This window comes from Notolepis coatsorum (assembly GCF_963971535.1).
Source record: "Notolepis coatsorum genome assembly, chromosome: 15".
NCBI lineage: Eukaryota > Metazoa > Chordata > Actinopteri > Aulopiformes > Paralepididae > Notolepis > Notolepis coatsorum.
The window spans coordinates 50,820,096-50,838,579 of NC_140179.1; the positions used below are offsets into that span (position 1 = coordinate 50,820,096).

Below are 18,484 nucleotides of genomic sequence, written 5' to 3' on the forward strand. Positions count from 1 at the left end.
CCCAGGTGCTGTTCCTCTGGGCTGGCGGTGCGTCAAACTCACCCGTGAGTTGAGTCGGGGGTTTGTAGCGCAGTGCCTCGGGGCTGACTTCTGGGCTGTACTGGGCCTCCTGGTCCAGAGTACGTTGCTGCTGGTCGGGGCTGTACTGGGCCTCCTGGTCCAGAGCACGTTGCTGCTGGTCGGCTTGACATTCCTCCTCTTCCTCCTCCTCTTCCTCTGCTAGGACCTGGAGTCTTCTGTTCAGTCTCTCGGCGTGGTCCGGTTCTTCCCGGTTGCTGGGTCTCGTATGGACCGGCCGGGGAGGGGGTTCGGAGACGTGGACAGGATCCTCCTGTTGGCGGGGTCCCGGGTCGCTTGGTCGGGTAGGGGAATGCGTCCTAGACCCTTGTCGTGACGATCTCCGGGAGCTCCGTGCGGAGAGAGGGGGTGTCGCCATGGCAACCAATTTGTCCATCAGCTGCGCCTGCAGCCGGTCGCGCTCTGCCTCGCGCTGGGCATGGGCTGCGTCGCGCGCTGCTTCGCGGTGGGCATTGGCGGCGTCACGCTGTGCATTGGCGCTGGCCTGGGCGGCGTCGCGCTGTGCGTTGGCGGCGTCGCGCTGGGCATTGGCGCTGGCATGGGTGGCGTGGAGCTGTGCATTTGCGACGTCGCGCTGTGCATTGGCGGCGGCGTGCTGTGCATCGGCGCGGCTTCTTTCAATGTTCTCTTCCGTCTGGAGGCGTCTGGTCTCCAGTCTTATGCGGTCGTCTTCACTCCTTTGTTGCGCCTGGAAGCGCTCTCGCTCGGTTGCAGAATGTTCGCGCTCGCGCGTCTGTTGCGCTTGAAGTCGATCGCGTTCGGTGGAGGCTGCCAGGGTGGCGATGAGTGCCTGCGCCAGCATCTTGTCCGCCTCGCTGGGGGAAGACGCCGTTCGAGGCGATCGGCTTCCGGCAGTGCTCGTTGGGGATCTGTTCTCCGGTGGCGAGTCGAGGAGATCCATCTCCGGGGTGCTCGTCCCTTCTTGTAGTGGGTCGAGTTCCATCCCTGGAGGGCTGTCTTTATCCTGGGGCTCTCCGGGGACTACTTCTTCGGTCTTGGCGGGGGGTAAAGTCGTGTCAGGTCCCTCCTGGTCCCTACCGTGAGCTTGGTCAGTTACGTTAGAACCCACTAGGGCCTCTATTGGCGGGGTAGCCTGGGCGATAGGGTCGGACATAATTTTACTATCTACTTTTTCCGCGCTTACCGTCTGTAGAAGGCTGGGTAGTATATTGGCAACGTAATCCTCTAAGTACTGAGGTGTCTGCCATCTACGCTGCGGGCGATCTACTTTAGGAGAACCGTTTTGTGGAGTGTTCATCATAGGCCATGTCAATATTAATACCACTATATTAATATTACACTAGTTACCCTCCGGCTCGAAGGACCAATTGTAACTGAGGGGTACAATTCCCTGACTGTATTGATAAGTATGGTATCATTAAACCACTACCGCTTTATGTACTTTAATTACTGGCCATACAGTACATGATATATAAATATAATGAACACTTCCCACAATGAACCGGTTCTACACAAAGTTGTCTTTAAGTATTTATTGCAGCAAAAGGTACATAATACTTCTCTATTATACTTTGAATGCACTTGTAAGGCAAAGGAATGTGCGTAGGCAAATCAACAATGAATGTCCATTCTCTGGTTACGCAGGAGGTAATTATACAACCTGAATCTTAGGGAATTATATCTATGGTACACTAGTAATATAGCGGGAGATACTGGAAGGGTCCCCCTGGTTGTAAGCCAGCAGGGGTAGAAGATCTGTCGGTAGTAGAGAGTCTGGTCAACGATGACTAAGGAGACTCCAAGTACAGGAGACGGTGCAATAGCCTCTTGATCCACAGACGAATACAGCTGTTCTCCGTAGACTGTAGCTCCACAGTGAAGAAAGCTAGCCGGCCTCAGGCTCTCTGAGGCGCCGACTCGACTTGGCTCCTCGCGGGGTAAATCCAACACGTGCAGGCGTCTGCGATTCTCCGCTCCATAAATCACAGGACCAAAGCAAATATATTCCAGCCGCAAAGGGCTATGTAGTCGTCGGGTAGATTAATCCAGTGTACATGTCCACACGGTTCTCGTCTAGGTCTCCTCGGGTGAAAGCGCCATGAAAGCAGCCCAGCCTGGATAAGAACTCTAGCTAATACGAGGAAGCGTTGGGGATGCTGGTCACTGTAGAACTTTAGCCGCACGATACACTATACACAAATAAACTATCACTGACTTAATAGAAATATGTCGCGCTCGACGGTATAGCGCCAAACTCTGACAATTCAGTTATTAATTCGCACGCGGTCTCAATGCTCTATTCTGGGGCCAAACAGGCCATACTTCACCGCACGTTGTATCGTGGGTGAGGCTTCAACTTATTGGGTAACTCTTGACTTCTGACTAAGTAAGACTAAGACTAAGTGCTTCTGTATTCACCTGCGCCGTATTTATACGCACGGTGAACAAACTAGTGCCAACGACATTTCTGTCTCGTATCCCTGGGCAAGGCCGGGCATGTTCAGACATGTCTTGTCGGTGGCCTTGAACCTGACTCCGGAGGCACGGCTCTGGCGCCTGTGGACCGCTGTCCAATAGGAGAATGAAATATTATGGTCTGTAATAGGCTAAAGGAATATTCCGTGTATATGTACAAGGAATATACAAGGGATATCAAACGATATACAAATACTATGCAATATATATCAATCAATAAATATATATATTCGGTTTAATCTGATCCTTTGTAACACATCCGTTCATCATCCATCAACCTGTCCTTCAGTCATCCATCCATCTATTCATCCACCCATCCACCCACCCATTCATCCATCCATCCACCCACCCATTCATCCACCCATCCACCCACCCACCCATTCATTCATCCATCCACCCACCCATTCATCCATCCATCCATCATCCCTCCCTACATACGTTCCATTCCTCCATGTATCATGTATTCTCTCCATCATGTCTCCCAGCCTCTCCATCCTGTCTCCCAGCCTCTCCATCCTCTCCATCCTGTCTCCCAGCCTCTCCACCCTGTCTCCCAGCCTCTCCATCCTGTCTCCCAGCCTCTCCATCCTGTCTCCCAGCCTCTCCATCCGGTCTCCCAGCCTCTCCATCCTGTCTCCCAGCCTCTCCATCCTGTCTCCCAGCCTCTCCATCCTGTCTCCCAGCCTCTCCATCCTGTCTCCCAGCCTCTCCATCCTGTCTCCCAGCCTCTCCATCCCCTCCATCCTGTCTCCCAGCCTCTCCATCCTGTCTCCCAGCCTCTCCCCCAGCCTCTCCATCCTGTCTCCCAGCCTCTCCATCCTGTCTCCCAGCCTCTCCATCCTGTCTCCCAGCCTCTCCATCCTGTCTCCCAGCCTCTCCATCCTCTCCATCCTGTCTCCCAGCCTCTCCATCCTGTCTCCCAGCCTCTCCCCCAGCCTCTCCATCCTGTCTCCCAGCCTCTCCATCCTGTCTCCCAGCCTCTCCATCCTGTCTCCCAGCCTCTCCATCCTGTCTCGCCATCCTGTCCTTGTGATTCTCACCAGCTCATTAGCTGAAATTTGCAATGGCTTCAGGCTACGGCTGCTCTATACACTGTACCTTGTGACACACACACACACACACACACACACACACACACACACACACACACACACACACACACACACACACACACACACACACACACACACACACACTCCTTCCCTCCATCACCCCCTCCCCCCTTTCTACACTGTCTTGACGTTGTTGTCATGGTGTTTTCCCCTGTCCCAGTAGTTACCATGGTGACACAGGTGTCTCATTCTGTCCACAGGAGTACGAGTCTCGGCAGGGAAGGACTACAGACGGGAACTCTCCTCCTACCCAGCATGCCTTGGGGCGAAGCAGGAAGAACCTGGAGTTTGAGCCTCTGTCCACCACAGCCCTCATACTGGAGGACAGGCCTGCGTACGTATACAATACATTTACATTTACATTTAGTCATGTAAGGCACGAAGGATTGGTCGAGGTGGTTAGTGGAGCATCGGGGGTGAGTGGAGCGGTGTGAGGCTGAACGTACTCCTCATCTTGGTTAGCTCCTCATAGAGGGTGTGCGTGCGTGTGTACGCAGTGTATATGTGATGTAAGTCACACATGCGCACACACACACACTCACACAATCTAATCTATTCCTTTCTTTTCTATTCTATAAATTAGTCCCAGTTTGTGCTAAGTTGCAGTGCCATGTATGTAAAAGAAGCCATTTTGTCTCCAGTAGCAACACAATGCCTGTGGTTACAGTGAAACTGGTTACCGGTGGAGGCCATTTTGTGTCTTAATTTCGTCACACTTCACACAAGTATTCCAATCACGTCACCAAAGGAAGCCATTTTGTGTCTGGTTGCAGTACACTGTGTTAACTATAGTGAAACTGTGTGTGTGTCATCGTGTAGGAACCTGCCGGCCAAGTCCGTTGAGGAGGCCCAGAGACACAGACAGCTGTATGACGAGATGGTGGCCGGGGCCAAGAAGAGAGGTAGACCTTCCTCCTCTTCCTCACTGATACCAGAGACCTTCGTCTCCCTGGCTGCTTCCGTCAGCAGCTCGTGGACAATACACAGACCTGAGAGCTTGCGAAATGAATGGAGTGGGAAGTAAAACCGCTCATACCAGTCAAAGTACACGAGGCGTATTTGTTTGGGCAACAGCTTCGCAGTGTTGAGGCTGGGTCTCTGACATTTTAAACATTGTTATTCAGTAAAGCTTTTTTTTCTTCTTTTTTTTATAATCCTTTCACTACTACACTACAGAAGGTTAACCTTTCACTACCGTCTGTAGTGTGGTAGTGAAAGGGTTAACCTTCTGTAGTGTGTGGTTGTGAAAGGGTTAACCCTTTGTCATGTGGCAGTGGAAGGGTTAACCTTCTGTAGTGTCGCAGTGAAAGGGTTAACCCTTTGGTAGTGTGGTAGTGAAAGGGTTGCGTGTATCCTTTCGGCAACAAACGTTTCCTTCCGCGTTGCTCTGATTGGCCAGCGATCTACGCTCGTTTCGCCCCTACGCCGGTAGCGCGCGCATTTCGTTTTTGCCCACACACGCAGGTTTTAATAATAATAATAATGCAGGTTTTGCCACCACGCCGGTAGATAATAATAATAATAATACTTAGAATAATAATACTTATACAAACGCACGCAATTGGCACAAGTGTAAATTATGCATTCGTCACTCAGTTTTAACATCGACGCACTTAGCTCAACTCGTTCGCCAGCTTGCTGTGGAGCCTATGGTCACAAGTTCGAATTTAGTTCAATTATATATATTTTTTTACATGCTATTCATATCAATTGAAATAACGTATTGTATTGTTTTCATCTCTCTATATTAACGTGAACCTGTGGTGCTCAAGTGGAACATCCCATGGGACGCCGTGAGCCTTCAGAGCTGCTCTTATTTGTAAATAAAAGAAAAAGGAGTTTTTCATTGTTCAAGAGTGGATATATGTTGCAGAACATGCCTGTTAATTACCTTTTAAATATCTGTTATGTGGTTAGGGTATGTATGTTTTTTAAATAAATGCCCAGTCTTGTGCTTTGTCACCACCTGTCAATCTGTTCTGTTATTGGTCCATGATGGCAATAAGTTGATGATTTTTACAGCCTAATCTAAAACAAATGTTTTACACATTGGTTCAAACGCGATCACGGAAGGTGACAACCCTAACATGTCATGTTGTGTCACAACAGAATGAGTCGGTGAGTGTTAGGCCTACAGAAAGTGTAATCTATTGATTGACTTGCGCAACCTAGTCAATTCGGTAGAAGAGTGGTGGGCGAGATTATGCATGACCAGCCTGTGATCTAAATATTACCTATGTGTTGATGGAATCACGTTAATATAGAGAGATGAAAACAATACAATACGTTATTTCAATTGATATGAATAGCTAGTTACGTTAATATAGAGAGATGAACGTTATTTCGATTGATATGAATAGCTAGTTACGTTAATATAGAGAGATGATAAATTTATTAAACGTAAAAAAAAAAAAAGAGAGAATTGAACTAAAAGTGATTCGAACTTATGACCATAGGCTCCACAGCAAGCTGGCGAACGAGTTGAGCTAAGTGCGTCGATGATAAAACTGAGTGACGAATGTATAATTTACACTTGTGCCAATTGCTTGCGTTTGTCTAAGTATTATTATTATTATTATCTACCGGCGTGGCGGCAAAACCTGCATTATTATTATTAAAACCTGCGTGTGTGGGCAAAAACTAAATGCGCGCGCTACCGGCGTAGGGGCGAAACGAGCGTAGATCGCTGGCCAATCAGAGCAACGCGGAAGGAATTGTTTGTTGCCGAAAGGATACACGCGAAAGGGTTAAGGGATTTTTATCAATGCTAGTTTGTATATTTCCAAACTGGAAATAAATAAATACTGAATACATTAATAATGCATCTATAATAAGCACACAACCTTTTAGCTAGCTCAGTATCCTTCTGACAAAGATATCTGTAATGAAACAGAACAAGGGGCTTGACAGACAGGTGGTTGACAGTCTTCAAAGGTTAATATTATCCAGTAAGCTAGTGTCGTCTTTGCTGCCCGGAAACAACAGGTGAATCGATGGATGTTGATGACACATCATCACCTTCTCTCTGTTTCTGCTTTCTTTTCTCTCTCTCTCTCTCTCTCTCTCTCTCTCTCTCTCTCTCTCTCATCCCCTATCTTTTCTTTATCTTTCTCCCTCCCTCCATACCCCCCCTCCCTCCCCCTTTATCCCTCACTCCATCCTCTATTCCGTCTCTCCCGTCGTCCTTTTCTCCATCCCTCCCTCCCTCCCTCTCCATCTATTTCTCCATCTCTCTGTCTCGCTCTCTCTCCATCTATCCTTCCCTTTACTTCTTTCTTTCTCTCTCTCCCTCCCTCTCTTCATCTATCCCTCCCTCTCTCCATATATCGCTCTCTCTCTCCCTCCCCCTGTCTCTCTCTAGACACTTTCTTTTTATCCACTTTTTTCTCCACATTTTCTATTTTTTTCTCCCATTCAAATTACGTATTATCCAATTCTTCCCTCCCCTGTCTTGAACGTTGCTAGACTATGCCTCCCACTGGTCGGCTGTAGTGAGGACAGAAGCCTTGCATCACGTGTCCCCTCCGGTACACGAGGAGGCAGCCTGTCGCATCTTTTCACCGCAGCAGCTCGAACTCTCAGTGGCGAGGAGTAGCACGTGGGAGGCTCACGCTGCCCCCGCTACTTCCTGCTTCCGCCGCACCGGCGTCACCAAACCGACCTGTAGGAGTCGCTGTCCACAACGTCCAATCCCCACCCACCGGTTTTCCCACCCCTAACACTGCCAATTGTGTTAGTATGAACGACCGGCCAGCCGGTAGCAACGCCGAGAGCTGGGCTCGAACCCAGCGTCTCCTGCGTTAAAGGCGAGCGAGGCGGTCAGGTGGCGTAGCGGAGATTGTGCTCGTCACCAATGCAAGAGGCTGCGGTCTCGACTCCCGGAGAGTCAGCATTGCCTTGGCTCGGGCTGATCGCTATACTAAACTCGTTTGGCTGAGTTAGGGGGAGGGGAGCCGTGGGTGGGTCCTGGGCGTTGTGGACAGCGACCCCTACAGTTTGGTCGGGGCGCCTGCTCAGCAAGGGTAGGATCTGGAGAGAGGTAGTGCGACCTTCCACACGTTACACTCTCCCGGTGAGAATCTGCGCGGCCAGGCTGGCTGCCGGCTGGCTGCACATGCGTCGGAGGAAAGCATGTGACAGTCTCCGGCCTCTCGGACCAACAGTAGGGGGGGGGGGGGGGGGGTGCGCAACAACCAGGAAGGGGGTTGGGAATTGGCATAACGACTAACAGTGGGATGGGAGAAAAATCGGAAAAAAGAAGGAGGGGGAAAAAGATAATTAAAAAAAATTTTTATCTAGAGCCGCCCTCTCTAGACACTTTCTGTAAATAATTTACTATTTTATCTCATTTTATATTTTATTATATTTTATCTTACTACTACTTATTGTTACCATTCTTGTATTCATTTTTGTTTCTTAATTGTGAACTGTTGAGTCTGAGCTCGAAACACAAACATGTCAAACACAAACTGCAATGCCCCTGTATTGTTGTGTATTTGACAAATAAATAACTCTCTCTCTCTCTGTCTCTGTCTCTCTGTCTCTCTCTCTCTGTCTCTCTCTCTCTCTCTCTCTCTCAGAGTTGAAGGAGGCTCAGAAGAAGCAGAAGCAGATGAAGGATCGTTTTAAACAGGAGGAGATCATCTCTAACGCCATGGTGACTTGGAATAACGACATCCTGCCTCACTGGGACACCATGTACGTTTGTGTGTGTGCGTTTTGTTTGTGTTGTGAGCGTGTGTGTGTGCTGTGGGTATGTGTGTGTGTGTGTGTGTGTGTACGTGAATGTGTATATGTATGTAAATATATACCGCTGGCCAGTATGACTTACTACCATAGTGTCTTTATACCTGCATCACTGTACATAATAATACTATAACTCTGTACATACATCTGATTAGCACTATTACTCAGTAGTACTCATTTATACATTTTATATCCAGTTTAATCACCTGTACATTATATATTACTATACTTTACTGTTTTACATTTGCACTCTGGTTGGATGCCAAACTTCTTTTCACTGTACTGTACTTGTGCTGTATGATGACAATACATTTTAATCTAATCTTTCATGTGTGTGTGTGTGTGCATGTGTGTGTGTGCGCATGCAGGAAGAGCAGTCGTCGTGCCAGGGAGCTGTGGTGGCAGGGTCTGCCTCCTAACGTCAGAGGTAGAGTCTGGAGCCTGGCCATCGGCAACGAGCTCAACATCACCTCAGGTACAACACTACTGTACTTTATACAGAGTATACTACACTTTATATATATATTAGCTTACATGTTAGCTTAACATAAAACAATAGCCTGCTCAGCATGTAGACTAACATTTTACCACAGTAAAATACAGACAAACTGTATTTTTGTATGTCGTTGGCTTTAAGTCTTCAGAGGTTTCCTCATAGCCGGACCCCTAAGCCCTACTTCCTACAATGATGTCATCAGTCGCTCGAGTCCTTTCTCTGCACAATCCATGCTGTTCTTCATACAGGATACCTGGAACTCCAGCCAGTTAGCCACAAGACGAATACAGCCACGAGACAATGGGGCCACGCTCCAGTCTGCACAAGCGCTGATGATACAGTAAACGCTGAAACCTACATTGGGTGCACCATGCAGTAGGTTTCAGCATTTTTATTTTCAGGGGCTTGTACACACAGGAGCTTGGCCCCATTGACTTTACATTCGTTTTGAATAACAGAGAAAGGGCTCTAAACTTCCATACTTTATTGTTTTATATTTTCTATATTATATTGTAGCATTGCTAGAGGGTTTGAAGACAGTTTATGGCCTCACAAAGTCAGAGCCCCATCTGTTGTCTAGTATTGATTGACTGGATTTGACATCCCAGTGACATCACAGATTGGAGGGTTCTCTCTCTCTCTTGGTTTCTAGCTTCCCTTACAAAAAAGTCCTGCAGGAATTTAAGGATTTCCTGTAGGAGTCCTTGAAATCCTGCAGGATTGTAATATTCCTACAGGAATCCTTCAAATCCTGCAGGATTATAATATTCCTACAGGAATCCTGTAAAATTGTGATATTCCTACAGGAATCCTTCAAATCCTGCAGGATTATAATATCCCTACAGGAGTCGCAGGGTGAAATCCTGCAGGATTGTATTATTCCTACAGGAATCTTAACAGTTCCAACAGAAAACCTTCAAATCCTGCAGGACTTTAATATTCCTGCAGGAATTAAAATTATTACAGGAATCAAATCCTGCATACTTCAGAATAGACGGAGGTATTGTGCGTACATTTAGGAGGGAGTGGTGCCTGGTGCGACGTGGTTCACAAACACTGACTGAACTGTCCTGAGGAAACTCTGTTAAACAATGACGTTTGATCAGACTGTGGGCAGTTGGTTGTGTCGAGGTTTGATGCAACTTTCATAAGTAACTTCTGTTTTCTATGCTTACATTTCCTCATTTCACACTGTTGCTCTCCTCTCTCTCTCTCTCTCTCTCTCTCTCTCTCTTCCTCTATTTCTCTCTCTCTTTCTCTCCCTCCCTCTCTTTCTCTCTCTCTCTCCCTCTATTTCTCTCTCTCCCTCTTTATCTTTCTCTTTCTCTCTCCACACTTTCACTCTCTTTCCTTTCTCTTTTTTTCTCTTTCCCTCTCTTTCTCATTCTTTTTCTCTCTCTCTCTCTCTCTCTCTCTCTCTCTCTGTCTCTGTCTGTCTCTGTCTGTCTATCCTCAGAGCTCTACGGTATCTTTCTCTCCAGAGCCAAGGAGAAGTGGAGGAGTTTCAGTGAAACTGGCTCCGAGTGCGAAGCAGATGGTATGTCTTAGAGAGAGAGAGAGAGAGAGAGACATTGTTTTGTGTCATTGGTATTTTATTTGTCCTCAGTGACTGCTGTAGCATCTGCCTCTAGAGTTATGTGAAAGCTGTCTGACACACACACACACACACACACACACACACACACACACACACACACACACACACACACACACACACACACACACACACACACACACACACACACACACACACACACACACACACACACACACACACACACACACACACACACACAGAGAGATCATCTTCAAGGCTTCTGCAAGCTAAACCAGTGAGTTTGATGAGCTGCAGCTGCTTCCAAAAGAACAAACAAACAGACATGCCATTATTGGCTTGCAGCGTTTAGTCCATTCCCAAGGTCAATATGAACTTAACTCCAGCCAACTCCATCGTCTGCCAGTTAATAGTCTAGATCCTCAGCCAGCGTTTCCGTTAGCCGGTAATTACCGGTATTTGACCGGCAAAATCTGTTGAAGTCCGACATATTTAATCTCTCCGGTCTTAATGTCCGGTGAAAATAATTCCCTGAGTCTAAGCACAATTTGATTATTTGAATTGTATTAAAATAGGCTAAAATTAAATAGCCTATGCGATGAACGAAACAATCATTACATTTGTTTCATCGTTGCTTCTAATAATGACAACGACGTTGTCAGCGAGAGCTTAGTGCTGGGTGTGCGAATGCATGTGAAGCTGCAGAGCCGGAGCAGCAGCAGCACAGTGGAGTACTCCAATTCAGCCATTGGCAATTCAGCTGTTGGGTGGGGGGCGCTGCTGTGCGGTCCCCAGAAAAGAGCCAATAACAGCTGAATCTGCTGCTCTGCATCGACATACTCTCGCAAATAAGTCATTGGGAGGTGGAGAGAGAGAGAGTCGTCACGCAAACCCACGATAATGTTGCCGTCTCTCTGCCAAATTTCTCAGTTCTTCGCTTGATATAATTAATACAAATGTCCAATATAACGGAATTCGTTAGCTCATAAAAATGTGATTATAACAGACTGCCGTTCATTAATGTCGGGCGACTGCCCACAGACACCTATTTGATTTAAAGTCGGCAGCAGCACGGAGTCTCGGGACTTATTTTATTTGGAATATAATGACTTTATACGCAAAAGTAGCCTAGTTTTAAGTAAAAATATTATAAATCTACATGCCTTGATGATGTCATTATTTTGTTTAGTTGTCATTCTTTTGCCTATCAATTGTTTTTAAGCTCAATAAACTCTGACCGGAATTTCTCTCATTTGACCGGTAGATTGAAATCTACCGGACACTGAGGCCGGCAACAATTTTTTCTAACGGAAACCCTGACCTACTTTCCCTGTCATCCTGTCCAAAAATGTATCTCTTGACATCAAGCTAAAAAGAAAGAAATGTGTACAATTAGCTGGCTCGCTGCCTGTCTGTCTGTAGGATAGCATTATGAGTTGAGTGATGTTAACCATTGTAAAACTAGGCGGTCAGGTGGCGTAGCGGAGATTGTGCTCGTCACCAATGCAAGAGGCTGCGGTCTCGACTCCCGGAGAGTCAGCATTGCCTTGGCTCGGGCTGATCGCTATACTAACTCGTTTGGGGTAGGGGAGCCGTGGGTGGGTCCTGGGTGTTGTGGACAGCGACCCCTACAGTTCGGTCGGGGCGCCTGCTCAGCAAGGGTAGGATCTGGAGAGAGGTAGTGCGACCTTCCACACGTTACACTCTCCCGGTGAGAATCTGCGCGGCCAGGCTGGCTGCCGGCTGGCTGCACATGCGTCGGAGGAAAGCATGTGACAGTCTCCGGCCTCTCGGACCAACAGTAGGGGAAAGTGCGCAACAACCAGGAAGGGGGTTGGGAATTGGCATAACGACTAACAGTGGGATGGGAGAAAAATCGGAAAGGAAGTTCAAAGTAAGTCCGAAAATGTTTTTAAAAAATTTATTCAGGGGGGGGCAGGTGGCGCACGGAGATTACGTTCGTCACCAACACCGGGAGACACTGGATTCGCCTGTTCGAATCCAGCTCCCGGCGTTGCTATCAGCTTGGCTGGCCTCTCACACTGATACAATTGGCTGTATCAGGGGGTGGGAAAGCTGAAGGGTGGGTTCTGGGCGTTGTGGACAGCGACCCCTACAGTTCGGTCGGGGCGCCTGCTCAGCAAGGGTTGGAACTAAGGAGAGATAGTGTGGCCTCCCACACGCTACACTCTCCCCGGTGAGAACCTGCGCGGCCAGGTTGGCCTGCCCCAGGCTGCACATGCGTCGGAGGAAAGCATGTGACACTTGTGACAGTCTCCGGTCTCCCGGACCAACAGTAGGGGAAAGTACGCAACAACCAGGAAGGGTGGGATGGGAGAAAAATCGGGAAAAAGGAGGGGAAGAAAGATATATAAAAAAAAAAAAAAATGTATTAAATTTATTTTTGGGCTTTCTGTATTTTTCACCCATCCCAATTTTTTGGTCGTTATGCCAATTCCCTTCCTGGTCGTTGCGCGCATTGCCCCACTGTCGGCCTGGGGAGAGTGTAGAACTACCACATGCCTTCACCTGACAGCGAGGAGTTTCACTGGGGGAATGTAACGCGTGCGGAGGTTCACGCTATTTCCCCCAGATCCCCTCCCTGCTGAACAGGCGCCCCAACCGACCAGTAGGAGTCGCAGTTTACAACGACCAGGACGCGTCTATTCTTATCCTAACGGATTTCCAGTTCCGCGTTCGCCTTTTGCAATCTGATTGGCCACTGACGTACGCTAGTTCTGCCCCCCCCCCGGTATGACGCCAGGCGGGTGTAGAAATAATGCGTGAATCATTCCAGCAAAGTAGGCTTCTATTATTCGAATTACTGTTTTAATGGGTATCACAGTAGTAAGTCCTACTGTAGAACATGACATATTAGCATGACATCTGATTTATTAATGCCAATACTAAAGATTAGGGACAAACGCAATTGGCACAAGTGTAAATCATGGATTAGTCACTCAGTTTTAACATCCGACTTAGCTCACCTCGTTAGTCTGCTGACTGTGGATCCTATGGTCACAAGTTCAAATCACAAGAACTAGCATACGTCAGTGGCCAATCAGATCGCAGAAATCCGTTAGGATAAGAATAGACACATACCCTACCGGCTTCCCACTCGCTAACACTGTCAATTGTGTTAGTAGGGACGACTGACCAAGCCGGAGGTACCGCTGACAGCTGGATTCGATCCCAGAGTCTCTGCGGTGGTAGGCGAGTGCTTAGTCCACTGCGCTACCCAGCCATGCCAAGAGTCAGAAGATCTTAAAGAACTTCTACTCGTGCACAATAGAGAGCATCCTGACTGGTAACATCACCTCCTGGTTTGGGAATAGCACCGCACACAACCGCAGCAGAATACAGAGAGTGGCCCATTCAGCCGAACGCACAATTGGAGGTGGGCTTCCCACTCTCCACGACATTTACACCAGGCATTGTAGGGCCAAGGCTTAGAGAATAGCCAAAGACTCTAGCCACCCAAACAACTGCCTCTTTGCACTTCTGTGGTCAGGCAGGGTTTCCCATTAATTACCTAGACTGTGACAGTTGTATAATGAACCAAAAAAAAGTTATTAAAAAAAAAAAAAAAATCTTTATTTATTCTTTTTTATTTTTATTTTTTTTACAATTTTTTTAAATATAAAGTTTGCCAATAGGGATGCATCAGTAGTATTGGCAGTGGTAGTAGTTGTAATAGTAATCCACTATATTTTTTTATTTTCTAAAAAAGTAAACCAGTTCAACACCGGTAACCACTTTTGCTTAATTTCTTTGATGGCTCGAATGTATGCTCTAGTCCAGTGGTTCCCAAACCGCTCCTCGAGACACCCCAGCCATTCCATGTATTTGTTAAATTCCACCACCAGCACACCTTGATTCAACTAATAAAGGGCTAGTTAAGTTGAATCAGGTGTGCTGGTGGTGGAATTTAACAAATACATTGAACGGCTGGGGTGCTTCGAGGAGAGGATTGGGAAGCACTAGTCTAGTCGATTTTGTGTTTTGAGCACAAAGTTCATCATAGATCTAGCCCATAGGTGTCAAACTCATGGCCCGCGGGCCAAATGTGGCCCGCCACGTCATTTGATGTGGCCCCCAAGAGCTCTGGTAAAAAAATAAAAAAATTAAATAAAAGAATTTAAACATTAATCTTGGGTTAAAAAATAGCGGTGTTCAAGTTTCAAGTTCAAGTTTCTTTAATAGTTGTCATACAGAAGTACAGAATACTTTTGTACAAAATGCTTCTTACTGTTACGCTCCAGAGACTGTGCTAGACAAGATAAGTATCAAATAACATAGTATAGCATGTAAATTAGAAGTAGAAAATGAGGTCACAATGTTCAGTATAGACATATGTACAATGTTCGATGCAGAATAGACGTAACTGAGTTACCATATAATATACAATATACTATGCAGTGTACTAATATACAATACTATTTATATAGTGCAAAGCAGAAATGGGATGAGGTACAATTTACAGTAAGGTGTACGAGTTGTAGTGCAAATCCTTTATCAATAAATATAAAGTGTGGGGAGTGGGTGCTACAGTGTGTTTGTTTAAAGTGAGTGTGTGCGTGTGGATGTGTGTGCTATGTGCGTTTGATGGTTGTTGTGTAGTGTTCATTGTTCGTTGAGCAGCCTGGCCTGGGGATAGAAGCTACTTCGGAGTCTTTCTGTGCTCGCCTTGAGACTCCGGTATCGCTTGCCTGACCGCAGCAGTTCAAAGAGGCAGTTGTTCGGGTGGCTGGAGTCCTTAATGATTCTCTTAGCCTTGCCCCTGCACCGCTTGTTGTAAATGTTCTGGAGGGTGGGGAGCCCCCCTCCAATTGTGCGTTCGGCTGAACGTGTCACTCTTTGTAGTCTGCTTCGGTCTTGTGCAGTGCTATTCCCAAACCAGGAGGTGATGTTGCCAGTCAGGATGCTCTCTATTGTACATCAGTAGAAGTTCTTAAGGATCTTCTGACTGACTTGGAACTTCCTTAGGCGCCTGAGGAAGTAGAGGCGTTGTCGTGCCTTCTTCACAACACTGTCAATGTGTGTGGTCCATGTCAAGTCCTCGGATATGTGGGCTCCGAGGTACTTAAAGCTGTTCACTCTCTCAACCGGTGCCCCGTCGATGCTGAGGGGGCTGTAGTCCTTGACCCCCGACCTCCTGAAGTCCACAATCATCTCCTTTGTTTTGCTGACGTTCAGGGAGAGGCTGTTTTCCTGGCACCATCCCGCCAGGACCTTGACCTCTTCCAGGTAGGCCCTCTCGTCGTTTGCAGAGATCAGGCCCACCACTACTGTGTCGTCAGCAAATTTGATGATTGTGTTGCTACTCCGCTGAGCCACACAGTCGTGTGTGTACAGGGAGTAGAGGAGGGGACTCAGAACACAGCCCTGGGGGGCCCCTATGTTGAGGGTGATGGATGAGGAGGTGCAGTTGCCTGCTCTCACCACCTGGGGTCTGCCCGTCAGGAAGTCCAAGACCCACTGGCAGAGGTCATAGTTCAAGCCCAGGTCCCTGAGCTTGGCTATGAGTTTGGAGGGGACTATGGTATTGAATGCCGAGCTGTAGTCGATTAATAGCATTCTCACATAGTTCCCCTTCCTCTTGTCCAGGTGTGATGCTGCTGTGTGCAGCACATGGGCTATGGCGTCCTCCGTGGACCTGTTGGGGCGGTATGCAAATTGCAGGGGGTCCAGGTTGATGGGAAGGGAGGAGCAGATGTAGCCCTTTACTAGCTTCTCAAAGCACTTCATGGCTATGGAGGTGAGAGCTACAGGGTGGTAGTCGTTGAGGCAAGCAGGCTTGGATTTTTTGGGTACAGGGATAATAGTGGACTTCTTCAGGCAGGTGGGGATGACAGCCTGTTCTAAGGACAGGTTAAATATGTCAGTGAATACCGGGGCCAGTTGGTCGGCACAGACTTTTAGGACGCGGCCGGGGATGCCGTCCGGTCCTGCTGCCTTCCTGATATTCACTTTTTTAAAGGTCCGCCTCACCTCATGCTCTGTTACCCTGAACGCTGAGTCTCCATCAGCAGCAGACCCCCCCCCCCCCCCCCCCCATTGCCGTGGCTTGTGGGCTGGTGTTGTTATTACCAGTATCAAACCTCGCATAGAAGGTATTGAGGTCATTTGCTAAGGAGATGTCACTGTTCAGTTTGAGGGAGGTGCCTTTGTAGTCTGTCATCGTTTTGAGCTAAAATCGTTTTGAGTTAAAATAATTGTGGGTTAATGCGTTAATAAAGCTTTAACTTTGACAGCCTTAGTTATTACACATTCTTACGAACATCTGAGGTATTGATGAAGTAACAAAGGAAAAAAGCCAAAAGCACTTACTCCTCAGACATCTTTGACAATTTTACAGCCCAAAATACAAAAAAGATCCAGGCGGAATAGGTAACAAAGGGTTGAAGAAATATCGTCTGAACTGTCTGATGCAAACTGGCTGTGTGACATAACCGAGCATCTCGCTCAATTGAATAAGAAGCTGTAGGGACGCAAACAAGTCCCACCCAAAACTTGACCAATATAGTTGTGAACTGAGACAACCCTTATTTAGTTATTTTTGAGTACAGTTACAGTTGTGTGTTCATGCAGACACATAATAGCAATTTCATTACGAATTGAAAATGGTGGACCCTGATGTAAACAAGTCGAAAGTCTTTCTCTGGTCTGCATCCCCTTAACAATTGTGTGTATTGAGCTGTACTGTACTGTACCCATTCTGCAATCTGTTAATTAATCTTCCATTAGTTGGATGTATGGCCTCTGCAAGGTTGTGTGCAGCCATTTGTTTTTGTAACATCTGCTACATCTGTCCCACGTGTTCTTTGCAGCTCAGTTGTTAGTTCTGCCCCTCTTGACTGTGACAAAAAGGTTTTGAACAAACTTAATGTCATAGCTTGTATTTGATGATCTTCTTTGTTATTTACTTGAATGGTTTGATCATTGATTAATGGAGTAATATGGGGTTCTGATAAACTAAAATTATTTGTTAAAATAACATAAGCTAACATATATTTTTTACATCTATGCAAATGCATATGCAATATGTATAACTTGAATAAGTAATAAATACAGAAACAACCATGTTTAACAATATGTAAATGAGTAGCTACATTTATTTTACATTACATTAACATTTATACGGTCTTTGGCCCTTTGAGGGCAACCATAATGCTGATGTGGCCCTCTGTAAAAATGAGTTTGACACCCCTGATCTAGCCTCTTTATTTTGCTCTCAAAGTGCACCAGATTGATGCATTTAACTTTAAAATGTACACACAAAAAAAGAAGTTCCGGGGGGGCACGCCCGCCGGACCCCCTAGAGGGTCGGAGGTTCACCCCCCATAGTCTCTGAAAATCCTGTGGGAAACACTGGGTCAGGCAAGAGCTACCGGAGTCTCATGACCAGTACAGAGAGACTCGAAAGGAGCTTCTATCGCCAGGCCATCAGGATGCTCAAGGACTCTATGGAACACTAACCCATCCATCTACACTCACTGCACACACATCCACATGCACACTCTCACTTTAAAACACTCACCTTTAACATTCACTTTAAACACTTTTTAACACCACACCATATTTTATCTATCATATTTTACTTTAGTTATATATTGTATATTTTGTATAGTGTTTGGTCTTTATTCTTTTAACTTTTTTTGCTGTATGAAGCACAATCTCAGGGGCTCATACAGAACCAAGCATTTCACTGTAATGTACATGTACCTTATGTGACAAATAAAACGAAACTTGAAACGTATCTAGATCCTTAGACAGCTTGTTTTTCCTGTCATCCTGTCTAAAGGATTCTGACATTAACATTTTAAGCATTTAGCAGATGTCTCAAAGTTCAACAGGCTCAAGTTCTAGTATCATCAACATATAGCAGAGCAGTTAGCCAAAGTGAGGAGTATTCGCTGAAGGCAAACCACTGAGTCCAGTCAATAACTGAGAATAAGATACTGAAAATAGAAATAGCCCAGTAAGTTTACAGAATAAAAAAAACAATTAACTGTCTGTTGGTCTTTCCGTTTCTGCTATAGACTTTTTCAGAAGAATTCT

The 18,484-nt window shown here is 46.6% G+C and overlaps 1 protein-coding gene across 2 annotated transcripts in view; it reads left to right on the forward strand.

The window, feature by feature from the left end:
• Window positions 1-18,484, forward strand: part of tbc1d12b (TBC1 domain family, member 12b) — a 53,106-nt gene that overhangs the window by 24,568 nt on the left and 10,054 nt on the right. For both annotated transcript variants that reach the window (XM_084330778.1, XM_084330779.1), the window contains 5 exons: window positions 3,827-3,960; window positions 4,446-4,528; window positions 8,207-8,324; window positions 8,741-8,847; window positions 10,325-10,405. In XM_084330778.1, the coding sequence (XP_084186904.1) occupies window positions 3,827-3,960; window positions 4,446-4,528; window positions 8,207-8,324; window positions 8,741-8,847; window positions 10,325-10,405 (523 nt within the window). The remainder of the gene's footprint in view (window positions 1-3,826; window positions 3,961-4,445; window positions 4,529-8,206; window positions 8,325-8,740; window positions 8,848-10,324; window positions 10,406-18,484) is intronic.